At 37.1% G+C, this 17,629-nt stretch overlaps 1 protein-coding gene across 1 annotated transcript in view; it reads right to left on the bottom strand.

The window, feature by feature from the left end:
• LOC124612680 (nuclear pore complex protein Nup205) overlaps positions 1-15,539 on the bottom strand; it is a 314,008-nt gene extending 298,469 nt beyond the window's left edge. The window contains exons 1-2 of the mRNA XM_047141009.1: positions 15,442-15,539; positions 1,564-1,718 (exon numbers count right to left, since the gene is read on the bottom strand). Of these exons, the coding sequence (XP_046996965.1) occupies positions 1,564-1,718; positions 15,442-15,454 (168 nt within the window). The 5' untranslated portion in view covers positions 15,455-15,539. The remainder of the gene's footprint in view (positions 1-1,563; positions 1,719-15,441) is intronic.
• Between the last annotated feature and the right edge of the window lie 2,090 nt (positions 15,540-17,629).

Genomic DNA, 17,629 nt, shown 5'->3' on the forward strand with positions numbered 1-17,629 from the left:
TCTATCAGTACATCACATTGTAGTTAGAGCCACAACAGTAATTTCAGACAACTGTTTTTCTCCATTAATATGTTCTTTGAATCATCCCTAATTACACACGCCCTCCTTCACGATGGTGTCTACACAACTTAAAGTATGAATGACAGAATGGTTGATTGATCATAAAAAAATTTTTGTCACCATACCCGTGTAGCTGCTATACCTGTACCCGATATCTACTTATAAGTGTATGCAAAGTAAGTTGTTCTTCCTTTTCCACTGTCTCTCATGTTAGATTTTTAACATCCTAACTCACAAGAGCCTGAGAAATACCTCAGTTGGATAAGTGTGAGTAAACTGACATGCTCTTATTGAACAATTTTACCAGTATTCAGCTGAAGCGATACCTTTCACGAACCAAAAATACAGTATATCTAAAACAAGATAGCAGGGACTGACTAACTACCCCTTCCTGTGGACAAGGCCCAAATCATAATTATTGTGCAACATTTATCAGTGACACGGAACAATCATATTGTATTCTTTCACATTCTGTGTGCGGATAGCAGCATCAAGAAAATGGCAGTTTCTCTTGGATAAGACTTTCAAAGTAGCTTCTAATTTACAGTGAAATGACGATAAAACAGAGCTATGCATGCCATGTGGGTGCCAAGAAACGAGTATAAAACAAAAGCGATCTATGACCTACAGAGTTCCAAGGGAATGGTGTAGGGATAAGGAATATAAAGCACACATACAAAGCCGACATGTTTTGTAGCAGAGCACGCTCTGCAGCAGATTATTGAATGACGCCGGAATAAGCAACCTGTTTACAGCAATTGACTTTTCCAGCAGTTTTTGGTAAAATATTTTATAAATTATTGATTAAAAACACATGACAGTAGTATAATACTGAATTTTCATTCGAGCTGTTTCCATTTATTCTTCAACATTTATTGCTTTGTAGTCATCACGCCAGCATAAAACTGAGAAATGGTTTAGGGTCAGCTGGTGTACAATGGTAGTTCTCTCTCCAGTGACTTTCCCGTTGACAAAAAATCTTACAACATGAAATTGGGAGCGTACAATGGTAAACCTTGAAGTAGCAGCTGTCACAAACATTATGATGAAAAAAATATCTTTTGCGGGTGGTGGCAGCAGCACACAGGGTGTTCACCTGGATGCTGTAGAGATCAGAACACAACAAAAAACTTATTCTAGGCTGTATGGATTACTTCTAGAATTGCAGCCTTGACATACAAGATTATTGGCCCAGTCCAGAGCAGGATAGTATTGTGTGACAAGTGGTACATTTGTTGGCCATTTTTATGAAATGAACTAACAGTAACGGGACTAGCTGCAATGCATGGGAACTCTGCTAGAAAACTAATCTTGTGGAATAATCATGGGAAGCAAATGCAACAGAGACCTAATGTCAATTTGTGTTTTGAATCAATACATGAACAGATATGTTTAACATACATTGAAAAGAACAGCAACTGTCCAAATATGAATAATGTCATTTGTAATTTGATTTTAGAATCCTTGTCTTACAGATAAATTCTTATTTAACTACATACATACCGGATTTTTCAGCAATGTCAAAAAATTCTGTTTATGTTTCCTCAGCACTTCTTGGACTTTCTGTAAAACTCCATGAATGGGCTGTGAGACTACGCCCTCAACAAATGACTGAAGCTCCTTAAACGGTGACCACATATCTTCATTTTTTAGAAGTTCTAGAATTTTATAAAAGAAAAATATTGTTAGAAAACATTATATAACATGAGAAACTGATATTCGACAGAAAAATATGTAAAATTCAAATGCTAATACACATTTTTCTTGTTATCGGAGAGAAAATTTTCTCCTAGATGAAATTGTGTGTGTGTGTGTGTGTGTGTGTGTGTGTGTGTGTGTGTTTTACTGACGCAGTTTATTAGTGAAAATATCCAATTATAACATAAATATGGTCATTTAATTCTGGTCTTCCCTATCTATCTGACTTTTGCAAAAAAGTGTGGGTCAAAATCTCTCCATGTTTTTCATTGTTGTTCAACGGCTTGCTCAATGTAATATTATTCACATCCATGAAGTACACTGCACAATTAGGGGACTCTGCCCAATGTTATTCCTTATCTATCATAACAGCTGATCAATTTTTCCTAGAGACAAAAAGTAATTTTACTGTGTTTCTCAATACACTGAATGATGAGGCACACAACTGGAGTGCGCACGCACTCGTCTGTGTGTGTGACGTGTTAAAGGTTTACCACAGTAAGTCAAACATTATTGTCTGAAATCATATGTACCTCTTGAGGCATTGTAGCACGCAGCACACTAATTACACAGACTATATTCACCCAGTACTTGAGAAAGAGTGCATTTAGTGACTTCTAATAACTCTTAAACAAAATTTCAAATGTCTATGGGTGACTAAACCGAAACTAATAAAATCAACATAATTAGGGTTTTGCATCTTCAACCATAAAGATTTTACATGCTTAACCTCAAATGTTTAACACACTAATTCATTTGTAACTAATAACAACACACCAGAAGCCGTTTTATACATGGGAGTTCAAGAATCAAAATGGATGGGGTCACTGTAGTAATGTAATTCAGTAACGCTTCGTAATTTCAATCTTAACCACCTGTTAATTGAAGAATGCACCAACTTGGTCTAATCCTAATTTGTTTTGATGACATACAAAACAAAAACATGAATGAAACACTGAAGGAATTAAATACAAAATATGTAATTTATTGCAAGAATGAAATTTTCACTCTGCAGCAGAGTGTGCACTGATGTGAAACTTCATGGCAGATTAAAACTGTGTGCCAAATGAGACTTGACTCGGGACCTTTGCCTTTCGCAGGTTAGTTTTCTACCATCTGAGCTATGCAAGTACGACCTACGATCTGCCAGGAAGTTTCATATAAGCACACATTACGTTACAGAGTGAAAATTTCATCCTGGAAACACCCCCCAGGCTGTAGCTAAGCCATGTCTCCACAATATCCTTTCTTCCAGGGATGCAAGTTCTGGAAGGCCTGTAGAAGAGCTTCTGTGAAGTCTGCAAAGTAGGAGACAAGGTACTGTCGGAATTAAAGCTGTGAGTATGGGTCGTGGACAGCCCCCAGGCTGTGGCTAAGCTATATCTCTGCAATATTCTTTCTTCCATGCCTGCTAGTTCTGCAAGGTCTACAGGAGAGCAGCTGTGAATTTTGGACAGTAGGGGACGAGGTACTGGCAGAATTAAAGCTGTAAGGACAGGTAATTTACAGGTTTGCGCATGCTTTGGATAGAATGAATGCAGAAACTCTTCAAAGGCGCTAGAGAAAACTGTACTCATATGACGGGCTTTAGGAAGATAATCCAAAATTTTGAAAACTTTACACAAAAGGTAAAAAGAATTCCAGATCTGAAACCATGGGCATAATGGATGAATGGGTTGCTGCAGACGATTTGCAAGAAACCACAGACCAAGAAATTGCATGAACAGTGTTACAGTCACATGCAGATGCAATGGGAGGCCCCGAAGTAGATTTCGTGGCTGATATGGTGACAGCTGACACTGGTTTTTTGGCACTCAAGGTAAACCTGAATTACAAATTTATTATGTTTCAAGAACCTACTGGGTGCAATATAACACAAATTACAGTACATGTGTTATTGCTATTTGAGATTGTCCTACAATCTGTTGAACAATGCATTGAATCATCTTCGCTAACCTCATTCTAATGAAAAGATGGCGTGACACTGTTGCTCAGAAACATTTGGAGGGATGCAAGAAACATACAAAAATTACGGTGTTTTCTGAATGAGTGATTCATATGTTACAAACTCACAAGTACAGTACACTGTACACTGATTTACTATAATCCTAATAGAAGTATTTGAATTTGACCTTCTCAACCTTTCAAAACTACATATCAAAATTACAATACAAAGCACTGTAGTAGATGTTGACAGCTAAAATGAAAAAAATGTTATCCAAAACAGCCCCCCCCCCCGCACACACACACACACACACACACACACACACACACACACACACACACACACACACACCTCCAACAGGTGGGTTAACCAGAGAAGTACAGTATATCAGAAGTGGCACGCATTTTAAAAATAGGCCACATTATGATTAATGTTGATAAGCATTTCTGGATATCAGCCAATGAATTGACAGAGCTTGACATTCATAAACAGCTATTTATACAATGTGTGTACAACTCTTTAACAAATTAACTGAGATCTGTCAAGTTCTCAGTTCCCAAAATCAACATAATTTTATGTAAAGAGATAAACATAAACACAAACACAAGTTTAACACATGAAATTAATAACGATTACTAGCTAAAAGCAGACTTAGAAAAAATTAAAACTACATGCACATAAAAGAATATTCTCTAAGACTAAAATACATGATTTCCCATGCATACCGGGAAACTTAACCTGAGGTGAAGTGTCCATAAAGAAAACAACACACACAAAAAATTCTCTAAATTCTGAAAACTGTACAAACTAATTTTTGAGCAGGTATTACAAAAGTTGCCACTACAACAGAAGCAGCAGCTGCTGAGGAAAATAAATGGTTATTAGAAAGTTCTCCCAGAATAAATTACCTCACTTCTTTACAAAATCACTGAACTAATTCAGAAGTCCCTCATTACACATTTAAAGATATTCGGGAGGTAACACTTGATGTAAAAATCATTTAATGACAAAATGATATACATATTGCAAAGAGAATAAGTAATGTAGTATGGGACATCATAAAACAAGAAATCAGACACCACAAAAGGCAGACATGAACACAATAAATAAAAATCAAAGACACAATTAGATTAATTGGTAAGTTCCAAGAACTAGTACATTTTGTAAATGATTATTTTTTGGGTATTGCAAAGAAGTGCCATAAAATTTCCATAATAAGATGTGCGTAGCACCCAAAATAAACTATATGGTCAGCACAATGATAATGTTTGCACAACAGAGCAAGAAGCCAAGACGATGATACAAAAATTAACAAACAAGAAATTATCCTGTGCCGGTCTCCGATATGAAAGCATACATGGTCAATATACATACTTGATTAACAAATATAATAAACGAGTCTTTTAGTTCACGTATTAAAGCAGCGCATTTAAAGAATTCACAAGCTGTACCTCTACAAAAGGATGGTAATTGCCACTCCAAACAATACGAGACACAGAAGAGTACAGAGTTGCCTACAACTCAGGTGCAACATAAAGTCTCTCTCTCTATCTCTCGACCTTACATCACAAAAAAAGTTTCCAAGTGGATATCCACCGCCCAAATGTGATTATAAACAGACAAGGCCCCTCAGCAGTGTACAAGACAGTAGCTCAGGAAAGTGTTACAGTGAGTGCTCAGGACTCACGTATAATCACCACCAAGTAGAGCCAAACTGGACATTATACAAGTCATATTAGTCATAGTTCACTGCATATACGACTATACCAAGGTTTGAAGACAGGTCAGTGAAAATGAACACTGATCTATATCGCCACACACAATTTTCATACTCCAGCAAAGTAATGTGAAACTTCTATTAATACATCATTGTAAACTGTTGCTAATCTGTGACACCACACGTTTGTGCCACAGCTGTTGCCTAACACCACTTGCACCCTGTGACAACCCTGTATAGTCCACGCCAGATACATCTTCGTGGTACGGAGTTCACGCCAGATACATCTTCGTGGTACGGAGTTCTCTTCCTGCCACAGAAGTATGTTTAATATCAGGTTGTAGCAACCTTAAGGTAATTTTCTCTCTTCAGAATTAACTCTATCAATGCAGGTCCCACCGTTAGTGAATCACTTGATACCACTTTTTGTTGATGTTTGTGTAATTCTTGGCTTTTTCTGGGATGCTACTTTTCATTGTATTAATTCATTATTTCTATTTCTTTATCCTACTGGATAGTTATGGAAATATTCAGTATGCTATGTGCACGCCAAAAAAACTAGTGACCCAGGTAGTTTTAATCTCAACATAAAACAAAATCCGATAAAAATGTTATTAATGTCAATAGAAATTATATTTCACTTTAACAAATGAAACCCTATTTTTCTAATGTACTAAATTAATGCCACAGAATCAATCAATGTAGCTTCTTTCAAAAATCATCTCTAACACATGGGGTGGTCTTTGGCTGTAAGTTGATTCAATGTGAACAGTCTGTTTTTTCTCTCTGAGTGAGTCTGTGTTAAGTTATGGTTATGACACCAGCCCACTTAGTTTCTCTTCAGATGATGAGGAGACTGAAAGAAAGGATGATGAGAAAGTAAATTATTCAGATAGTTCAAGGAGATGAAAATTTAATTGTGATTGGTGATTGGAATTTGATGGCAGGAAAAGAAAGAGAAAGAAAAATACCAGAATAACATGGACTGGGGGAAATGAATGTAAGTAGAAGACACCTAGCAGAAATTTACACAGAGTATAACTTAATCATTGCTAACATTTCTTTTAAGAATCACGGAAGGAAGTTATATGCGTGGAAGAAACCTAGGGACACTGGAAGGTTTCAGATTCATTATATGAAGGAAAAACAGTTTTCGAAACCAGATTTTAGAAAAACATTTTCAGGGGCACATGTGAACACTGCCAAAGGTATAGTGGAAGCATCAGAGGTTGATGGGAATTTTTAAGTGAGAATTAAATAACAATTCACTGAAAATGGCAAAAGAAATACAACACAACATACGGGTAGCTACTGTATGAGAACTATAACTTGGCATGCGGGCCCCCTAGTTCCAAATCAGAAACTATCGGCAGCAGTCGGGAGATTTTGTGGCATGGTGATTTCTACATGTCGCCAACTGTGCAGTGTACACTGCATATGTGGTCTGCTATGTTGCCTGGTATGTCGGTATCTCAGCTGTGCTGTTGCCATCAGTGTGTAGTAGCTGCATTTTCACTGTTTCGAAAATGAGTGATGATCCAGTTGCTGGCCCATCGTGGGAGTTACCGTCGACTACAGTTCGGAAAAAGAATTCGGTTATAAGGAGCGCTTGTCGTAAAATAATGATGAAGTAGTGAAGTTCTGTGATGAAAAAAAAAAAATAAAAATAAAAATCAAAAATCACTGTAAATGTCTTTATTTAAATGTCAGTATGAACAGCGATCTCAATTTCAATAGCATAAAGTATTTAACTGACGATTAACTCTATCCTACACACAGCTGCTTTTGTGGAAGTTTGAGAAACACTATTATGTTGCCTGCACTGTGCGCTTGCAGTACACAGAGCCATCCCCGCCTCCCCCCTCAGGAGCCCTCGTGCTTACTCCCAACTCCCCTTGCTGGTAGATGCCAAGTAATAGTTCATGTATAGTAGCAGATATGAAATAACAAAGGCAGTGAGTGTATATATAATATATGAGTAACTTCGTTTAATATTTATTATTACACGTACTTCTTCATTACTACTAAAAGCGAAATGGCAGCTCTACCTCTGAATTCAGGTTTTCACTTAAGGCAGCTTTGTCAGGATATGTGCATGTAAACAGTAGTAAGTGTCAAAAAGATGCTACCTGTAGTGGAAATGTATGCTGTGTTCATGCCAGGAAAGTGGTTTTCAGGGACAATTTGTACAAATCCAAGAATTATGTCAATAACTATGACTCAAAGATGCTAAATATGTTTCTGGACCGAAAGGCACTTCAAAAGTTGTTGCTAATCAAGTAAATGTGAATAATTATTCAAGCAAGTAAACAATGTTGTGTCCCTGACCATACTTTACATGAATTCATCTGACAGTGCGATGGCAAAAATGTTATGGGACATACTTTCATTGTTTACGTGCTGTAGCAATGCAACATTTACATTACTTTGATACTGTGTTGGATAAAAGATTAATTTTTGACGTCATTATACTTTATTACTGCAAAATCAGTACTGGAAATCTTAGTATCATACACTAAAACAATTTGTGCCTTTTAAATTCATATTTTTGAGAGGTTTCACAGTAATGTTTCATTAACTTGCCCAGCAAGAAAACAATGGTAACTTAATGCTAACCCGCAATATGTGCACTCAGTTTGCAGGTAAACAATGTAAAGTACCCATTGACATATTTTTAAGAATAAAATTTTGGACAGAATTTACAATTTTAAAAATATGTCATTACTCGAGAAATATTTGAAAATAATGACTTACCTGAATAAAAAGTCACAATGGATTAACTTGAAATATCTACAAAATTTTATTGAAACTTTAATGTGAATTTTCTCAAACCAACCAATGTGACCCTTAGCATTGTTTACAGAAAAGGTGTTCAATTTGACAGAACACTGAAAGATCTAAGTTGAAACAAGGTCCCAGGGGTAAACAACTTTTGCTCATTATTACCGAGACCCTTGGGAGAGCCAGCCATGGCAAAACTATTCCACTTTATGATCTAGGTATATGACACAGGCGAAAAGTCCTCAGACCTCGAGAAGAATGTAATAAACTTGAGTCTAAGTAAGGCAGGTGCTGATATCACTCAACCACAACATCACTGCACCTGAGAGTACGGGCACTTCAGTCGCCTCCTTGTAAGTTTTTAATCATGTTATTTCACAAGAACAAACTGAAACACTTGCTAGTATATGCACAACTGTCTTGAAGTCTTTCACAGTGAACTGTATTTTGCTTAGTCATAACTATACTTCTTTACCGTAACATCGCCATGTGTTTCTAATACTGGCCACACAAGGTCGAGTGCACTAATATTGTAGTTCGGTGGGAGGTGTGAATATTACTGAACTGTCAGTTTAATAAGCCATAATTGCTAAATACTGACAAATTATTTACAGAAGAATGAAAAACTGGCAGAAGCTAACCTTGGGGAATATTCGTCCGAATTAAGGAGAAATTTAGGAACACACGAGGTAGGTTTGACCCAAAATTTAAAGCTTTTGAAAATTCTGACAGGTATACACTCTCTGGAATTCTAATGGTGTCAAAATCAAAATACAAGGAGTGATAGGTTATCTAAAACTGGTAAAGCAGTTATATGAGTTAAAGGACATTAAAGGGAGCCATTAGTTGAGAAGGTAGTGAAATCTGTAGCCTTAACCTGATGTTATTCGATCTGCACTCAGAAAGCTGTGAGCGAAAACAAACAGAAATGAGGGAAAACAAACAGAAATTTGGAAATAGAATTAAAAGTTGAGCTTTACTGACACCACTGTGATTCTATTTGAGACAGCAATTTACTCTGAAGAACAGACGAATGGAAACGAAATGTGAATGTGGTTAGAGTTGGTCACCTGATAACAAGTATCTTTAACTGACATCACTCTGGTGACTTGCGTGTCAATGAAGATGAAATAATGATAACACAACACCCAGCCTCTGACCTGGTCGAGAATCGAATTCGAGCCCCTTACGTGGCATTCTGCCGTTGGATGCTCATTTATGGAGGCAGGCAGCTGAATGGAATACACAATATCTTAAAAATATATTATACAATGAATTTCAACACAAGTAAAGCAAAAGTAATGGAAAGTAGCCAAATTAAATTGAGCAATGCTGAGGGAAATGGATCAGGAAATGGGACACTAAAAGTAATTGATGACTTTTACTATTTGGAAACCAAAATAACTGACAGTGGCAGTAGTAGAGAGCATATAAAATGCTGACCGGTAATAGCATGAAAAGTATTTCAGGAAAACACAAATTTGTTAACATCAAATATAAATTTCAAAGTTGGCAAGTTTTTTCTGACCACATTTGTCTGGAGTGTAGTGTAGTTGCAAACCACTGATGACAAACAGTTGCAGCAATTAGCCAGAGATGAAGAAGCTTGCACAAGATAGGAGCGTGGAGAGTTGCAACAAATAAATTTTCAGACCGAAGGTGACAATGATGACAGTTGTACAACGTAAAAGATGCTTTTGTTAAAAGGGCACGAACTTTTTTAAATTTATTTATTTGCAGTTGGCGTGCATTCTACACAACCAGCACTGTATTATATAAGACCCTGAAGATTAAGACAAATTTGTTTTAAAATATGCAGAGGAAAGAGGAAATGGTAATGATAATATCAACACAGCATGGTAAAATACAACTGTTACAAATCTTTTAAAATATTTGACGCGGGAGGGGCGGGCGAGGGGGGGAGGAGATGACCAGTACACTACAATAATTTCTTCTGAAGTGATATTGTATCTATCTTCTGGTTGTATGACAGCTTCCACGAGATGATGCAGTATGTCAATAGAGCACAATCCCCTGGCAGAGCATGGTACAGAAGCTCTCCACAGGAGCAGACACTATGAGATGTGAAGGTTATAGTCTCTTAAAAAGAGTATTTTCCAAGTTCTCACATTTTCTACTGTAACAACAGTCATATGAATGGTATCACTTACACAAACAGAATATGTGATTTAAAAAATGTTATAATGTCAAGTTAGTGTTTATCCTACAGAGGTGACGCGGTAATTTCATAAGCGCATCACTAGGACGGATTTTAGTAATCGAGTATCTCATTTCCAACTGATAAACAACTCTTCTTTCCATGCATTATATAATATCCCTTTACATTCAGTGATAAGGTCGGATGCACTGAAATCGGTAGGGGTAACTGCCCATCAGGCACTGCATCTTTCGCGACGAAATCCACATGTTCATTTTGCAGGAAGCCTCGTTATGGTGGTATCCAGAGTAAGTTGAGTGGTGTTCCACACTGCTCGAGCTAAAGCACCACCTGCTTTACATTTAAAACGCTGGCAGGTTGAATAATACTTTTGAGAGGTATGAGGGGTGAAGAGAGGGGGTGGAAGGTTCTCAGTATTTTGACCCGTTTCATAGGGTCCTTCACAAGTGCCTCTCCTGTATCAACATCTTCACCTCATAAACATACTTCTACCAAACGTACTCTATTGTTAGTGAATATTCAGGCTTAACCAGAGGATCTGTTGCATATACACTTCTCGGGTTTGCCACTGGAGCTGGTTTACACTGAGCAAATTTCACAATATTTCATTCATACAACTAGTTGACATCTTCAGGTGGTGCTAACTGCTGTCATCACTGCTACAAGACATGACTGGTGCATCCTGTGGCAATGACTACAGCAACTGCCACCACCTGAAGGTGTCAAACAGTGGTATCAATGAAATATTGTGGAACTTGCACAATGTTGTCCAGCAGCAAACCTGAAAAGTGTATTTGTACTTGATTATTTGTTAGATATCTCCGTTTCCCTTACAGTTTTGATTCTTTAGTGCCATATTAGTGTCTTAAGATGTCCTATCACACTGTTTCTACTTCTTGTCAGTGTTTTCTACATGTTCCTCTCCTCACCAATTCTGTGGAGAGCGCAAATGCTTTGATTCTCTCAATTTCCAGTTTTCCCAGAGTCCATGACTCACATCCGAACAACGCTGTGCTCCAAACAAACTTTTCCAGAAATTTCTTCCTAAACATTTGATGAGTCAGATATGATCAAATTCTAGGCCTGATGAACTTCAGAGCTTGGATGATGTCCGCTACCTCTGAAGTAAACATGGAAACATTCTGAGAAATGCTGTATGGTTGTTCTGTACTTAGATAATGACAAAAGTTGCCACTATCTATTTACTTTTGAAGTTATTTTTGATCGAGCAGTGAATAGCATAAATGTATCTGGCCACTACATTCACACAGTTGTTGTGAGTATGATATCAATGTTAGGAGTTTCAGATACGGGATGCAGGTGTATTTTACGCAGAGAAAGTAGCCGGAAAAAATGTACATTAATGTGTGGGTTTGTCTAGCGAACTGGGTAGTAGGAAACATTCATGTTAAGTAACGATTACTTTTCAGCAAAGCACTTTTTGTTGCACCAGAGAAATTGTGATTGTTTAAAAGAACTCCCTGTACATTAGTGTTCTTTCTGAACAAGATGAGACTCCCGACTTCAGCTTTTCTGCATTAAGGAACTAGCATTCAACACGAACAGGCACTTCTCATGATTCAAAGAGCAAAACAATGGTTTGTGTTGGAGACTTAATGCCAAAACATTCCAATGCAGTGGCGCTGTATTTCATCTAATTTTCTGAATGCCAACTTTATGGCATAATGGTAAAAAGCCACACTATAACTGAGGTCACACTAGCGTCTGACACAGTGCAATTATTGTTTTGGGATTTGTGCCCCACCAACAAACAGTCCAATGTATGGGGGAACATTGAAAATTTGATTTAGCCTCAGAAGGTGTCAAATTTGGGCATATTCAGTATGCTTTTAGTCTTAAATTGGTCCCGAGAATCAAGTAGTCAAGAGTTGCTGGTTTTATGTGGTCTCCAAACTTCATGAATGGAGGAAGATGCTGTACATGCTTCCAAGTAAACAGCAACAAGTGGGACTAGAAAGATGACATTGCTAGACCAGTTTTTAATAGTGTGGTAGTACAATCTAACATATAACAGATAGTACGGAGAGTAGTGGTCATTGAATAGAAGTATATACCATCAGCATGTTCTAACAGTTTAACAGCTGGGGACAGGGAAGTTTCAGTATCAATTCTATATAGTATACAATACTGAGGTGAGGACCACACCTTAAGGGAGACTTGCAGTGTTCAGTATTTGCCCGCTATATTTTTGTTCAACTAAGTGTATGCCTCACAGAGGCGAAGCAACCCAAATACACCTGTGAGGAAGGTAACAAATACTGTGCAAATGTAGCTTATATATTAATAAAGCTATTCATTCATTATAATAGCCAGAAGAGATATAGAAGAATATTGTAGTGAGGAATCTGCACTGGCCAGAATGATCCAAAATGTCAGTTGTTAATATTGCAATTATTAATTTTAGGTTCCGCTCCCATTTTCTGAAGCCGTTTTTGGATGTATGACAGTAAGTAATTATTTGTGGTCTCCAAACTTCATGTCTAGTTGTGATTTAACCTTCCCCCCCCCCCCCCAGTTTTGCTCATGCATGAAGTTAGAATAACTGGCCTCTAGCACTTGGAGCAACTGAGCTCATTTTCCTTGATTCAGTGCCCATTTGGCAGAGAGATTCATGTAACTCATGTTGTTGGGAGTAATTCCTGGGGTCAAATTCCATTAAGGACGCTACTATCTAAACTGTAAAGAGCGGTCATCGAGAACCAAATGTTGTGAATCGCAGAGGCAATTTTAAACGTTTTCTGACTGTCAACTAAAGGTTTCTCAAGTAACATGGGCACATATAAAGTGATCCTGCAGTGTGAGAACCAATAAAACTGAGGATTAAGAAAAGGCAACAATCCTTGCTCTTAGTTTTTTATGGGAATACATACACCACTCCCTTGTGATTCACAGTAAAATTGTACGAGAAATATTCAACCAATAAAACTGACGCAAACACTACATATTGTCACAGCACACCTTTTCAACTCAGGCTCACCATTGATCAAATAAACTGCCCAGCCTCCCTGGAGTACCACCTGCTCTGGGCAGTTCCTTTCCATCTCCTAAACTGAACGTATCGCATCTAACAACAATTTTAATTATGCATAAAGTTTGGCCTGAACATCAATATCTGCAAAGCCACCAACTGCCTTGAACTTTACTCGGAAATTAAATTTTTGTGTCATTATATCTTTTGAGCTGTTTATCACAGGTCCTCTTAAATAAAGATCAAACCTTAATCATCAAATTACGGTGAAACTAGATTATGTAATCTCAACACTACTTCTGTCAGATAATGAACCTTAATTATCACATCAAGTAATGACTTTATCTACTCAAGAAACTATGATCTGATGAAATCAAATTGAAATAATATGTAAACAATGTTGATTTTTTTCATATAGAACCGATGAGGAGTGAGAAGCTGACTCCTTCAGTCACTTGCTCATTCAGATTTAGCGTGTACAATACCAAATTATTTACTTGTATATACTGAATACAGAGGGGGGAAAAAGACAAATAAACAAACTTGAAACCACACATCAAAATAGCTATTTTGTATACCTTTCTACACACATCAGTGTGACCCAACTTCAATGGTGTTAAACTGTAAAAAAATCACCTGAGCATCCGAATTCATAGTCACAAAAGAATATTGAAACATTGACATATCTTCTACGTTCGAGTAGATAGGACCTTGTAACTACATGTAGCACACAGTATTAAGTGCACTATATCATCTCCATCACATGCACACAGAAATAACAGGCAAGGAATGGTGGATGAGAAACATATACCCTGATACGATAAACACAATACAGATTGTCCCTTTTGCAGTGGATGCTAGGACCATAAACACAAAATTGCCATTTAGCTTGTGGACTGCTGCAGATAAGAGAGGGTGGGCAGTTATAAGGAAAAAAGGCTCTGCCCTTTTTTTCGCACAGCATGTAGCACACTGGAATAAACATTAGATTCACAGTGTCAACAACGATGCTGCGGTGTGTTGTATTGTTTAATACTTGAAAGACGGCAATAGGTAGACACATCCTGTACTGGCCCAAAATCATCCAACATCCACGAATTCTTTCACTCCCAGAAAAGGACCAAATTATACTCAGCATACAGCACTGTTTGTTAACAACAATGACAATTTCAGTTCTCTCTCATCACATAATCACAGCTCTGGATCGCATCTTCACTATATCGATTGAATTCAGCTTATATCAGGAGTCTCCAAAGGTGTGAAAACAAAAGTGTTACAAATTTCAGGAACTCATATTAACTGCAAAGGTAACTGTCAACATAAAGACACCCTTTGCATACAGCACCAATAACAATAAATGCAAAAACAAAATAAGAAAGAGCCCTACAACGTGTAACACTGCTCGCATGGCTGGCAGTACTAATAATTGCAGATATGTATAAAACTTCATATTTTTCACAGGACAGTAGACATTTACTTTAAGTTTCACATTCAAAGAATTCAACTCATTCAACAGGTGGACACTATCACTGCAAGAATGATGATGATTTGCTGGGAATGACAGTCAGGGGAAAATGCTGTCTTGACAGTAAAAATGTTTCAAATTGCTCTATAGTTTTCTTTTAGTTATTTACATCTGTCAACTTGCACATAAGGCCACTAGTTTTAATATGAGCACCGGAAATGTGAATCATTGCCGCTGTCGGTTCTGTAATAAATCTGAAATACGGCAAACAGCTGTTCACCAATAAAGTCAATATAACGACGATCATGATTATTAATGGCATGGCCGGTCAACAGCCCTGATATATTTTTTCCCCCAGTTGTAGGAGAGCTATAGATATCTTTTCTGCTGGTCTGAACTATTTGTTGAGGGCAGAATGTTAGGATGAGCAACACATACTGTGATGTAAAGGAAATTTGGAAGGATTCGTTTATGCCATGATTTCTCTTACGAACATGAATGACAACACACGACACAACTCGTCAAATAACATCAAAGTCAGAGCAACAGCCAACTTAATTACAACAATTATCTTCAGAACATCACTGTTGTTATGCTTTGTAATTACCTCTATCCATCATTAAGCGTTATACTAAAGAAACAGTTAGCAAAAATCTTCCCACACTAAACTCACTATTTCAAACAGAAACCACACACACCAAGATACTATTTTACAAACAATGACAGGGCGGGAAAACAGTACTGCCAACTGTATAAACTAAAAAGCAGCTGGAGAAGCTGCGTACCAACCTAGAAGGTTCGAATCTATGGAGGTTCCCTAAAGCCTGCCGGATTTTCCCCGGAGCAGGAATTTTACCCCATGCGAACATGACGCAGTGTTTTGCGTCGGCAAGGACACAAAACCTAAATACGTTGAGCTATTGGGTTTTCCCAGAAAATGAAACCGGAGTGCATTAGCTATTCAGTCCATACATGCTGCCTGAGAAGAGTGTTCAAAGGAAGTGTTATTACTTTAACCAAAGTCCCAATATACTCACAAGTTGTCACTATACAGTACAGATGTATCGCGTGAGAGAAAAGAAAACTCCACGGTTTCCTAATAGATATACTTATAATGGGCAATGATGGATATGATTATTTGCTCCAGTATTACGCGAAGCTGTATGTCTTTGACACTGCGTACAATAACAGTTCATCTTCCTCAAAACAGAAGATCACTTGCAGTTCTTAGAACACTTTTTAGCCATTATTCGCACGACCATTACATGACTTAAAGCAGTTTCGTCATCAGAATGCAGCGTACAACAAAGCAGACAGCTGTAGGAGACCCAGAAGTATAAGTGTAAGATCCAAAAGAATCTCCCCCACAAGCGACAATACCATAAACCTAGAAGTCAACTGCCACAGCATAAGCAACAAAGTGCCAGAGTTTGAAGCATTCCCGGAAACAATGGTAGGTATGGAAAGCTAGTTGAAACCTGAAATTGATAGCAGTGAGATTTTTAGGGAAAATGTAAGTATTTATCGATAGAATAGGCTAGCGGAAAATGCAGGTGGTGTATTTGTCGCAGTAGAGAAGAAACTCAAATCCACCGAAATAGAAATCGAACCTTAAAGCAGATTGTTTGGGCAAGACCCAGTAACCTAGAACGGATAGTTCGAAATCCAGTTCGAGGTGGAAATATATATAGATATAATGGCAACAAACAGAACTGCCATCTTTGAGGATGTCCACATCGAAACTGGTATCAGCGACCATGATGTAGTGTGACAACAATGATTGTCAAAGTACAAAGGAAAACTAAAACAAATAGAAAGATACATATGTACAGTAAACTAGATCAAAAAAGCAGTAGAATCGTATCTCAGTGAGGAACTTGAAACTATCAGCACAGGATAGAAACACGCAGAGGAACTGGCTTAAGATTAAAAGAATAGTTGACCAGGCACTAGACACATACATAGCCAGTGGAACAGTTCATAGTGGGAGAGATCCTCCATGGTATACACTAAACGTAATGAAACTTCTAAAGAAACATTGACTACTGCATAATAAGTATAAAACAAAGCACAGGACTATAGATAGATAAATGCTAAATGAAATCAGTTTGGCTTCAAGATTGATTGATTGATTGATTGATTTTTATTGCCCAAAAACAAAACATTTACACGGATGTAAAGCTTGTATAAGCAACGTCAATAAATGTACAAACAACAATGACAATAAATACACAAATAATTAATCTATGTTAGAAATTATGCTCACAGAAATCTTCCATTGTATAAAAACAATTTTGAATTAATAAAGTTCTTACAAATATCTTAAATTTTTTTAGCTCCAGACTCTTAACTGACTCTGGTAGTTTATTAAATAGCTTTACATATGTGTGTTTAGATTAGATTAGATTAATACTAGTTCCATGGATCATGAATACGATAATTCGTAATGATGTGGAACGAGTCGAATTTTCCAATACATGACATAATTAGGTTAATTCAACAACATACTTAAGTTAATATAACAACTTTATTTTTTGTGTTTTTTGTTTCTCTTTATTTTTTATTTTTATTTTTATTTTTTTATTTTTTTAATATTTTTGTTTTGTTTTTTTTTCTTTTTTTTCTTAATTTATATCTAAAAATTCCTCTATGGAGTAGAAGGAGTTGTCATTCAGAAATTCTTTTAATTTCTTCTTAAATACTTGTTGGTTATCTGTCAGACTTTTGATACTATTTGGTAAGTGACCAAAGACTTTAGTGCCAGTATAATTCACCCCTTTCTGTGCCAAAGTTAG

The sequence above is a fragment of the Schistocerca americana genome, chromosome 4 (assembly GCF_021461395.2).
Source record: "Schistocerca americana isolate TAMUIC-IGC-003095 chromosome 4, iqSchAmer2.1, whole genome shotgun sequence".
NCBI lineage: Eukaryota > Metazoa > Arthropoda > Insecta > Orthoptera > Acrididae > Schistocerca > Schistocerca americana.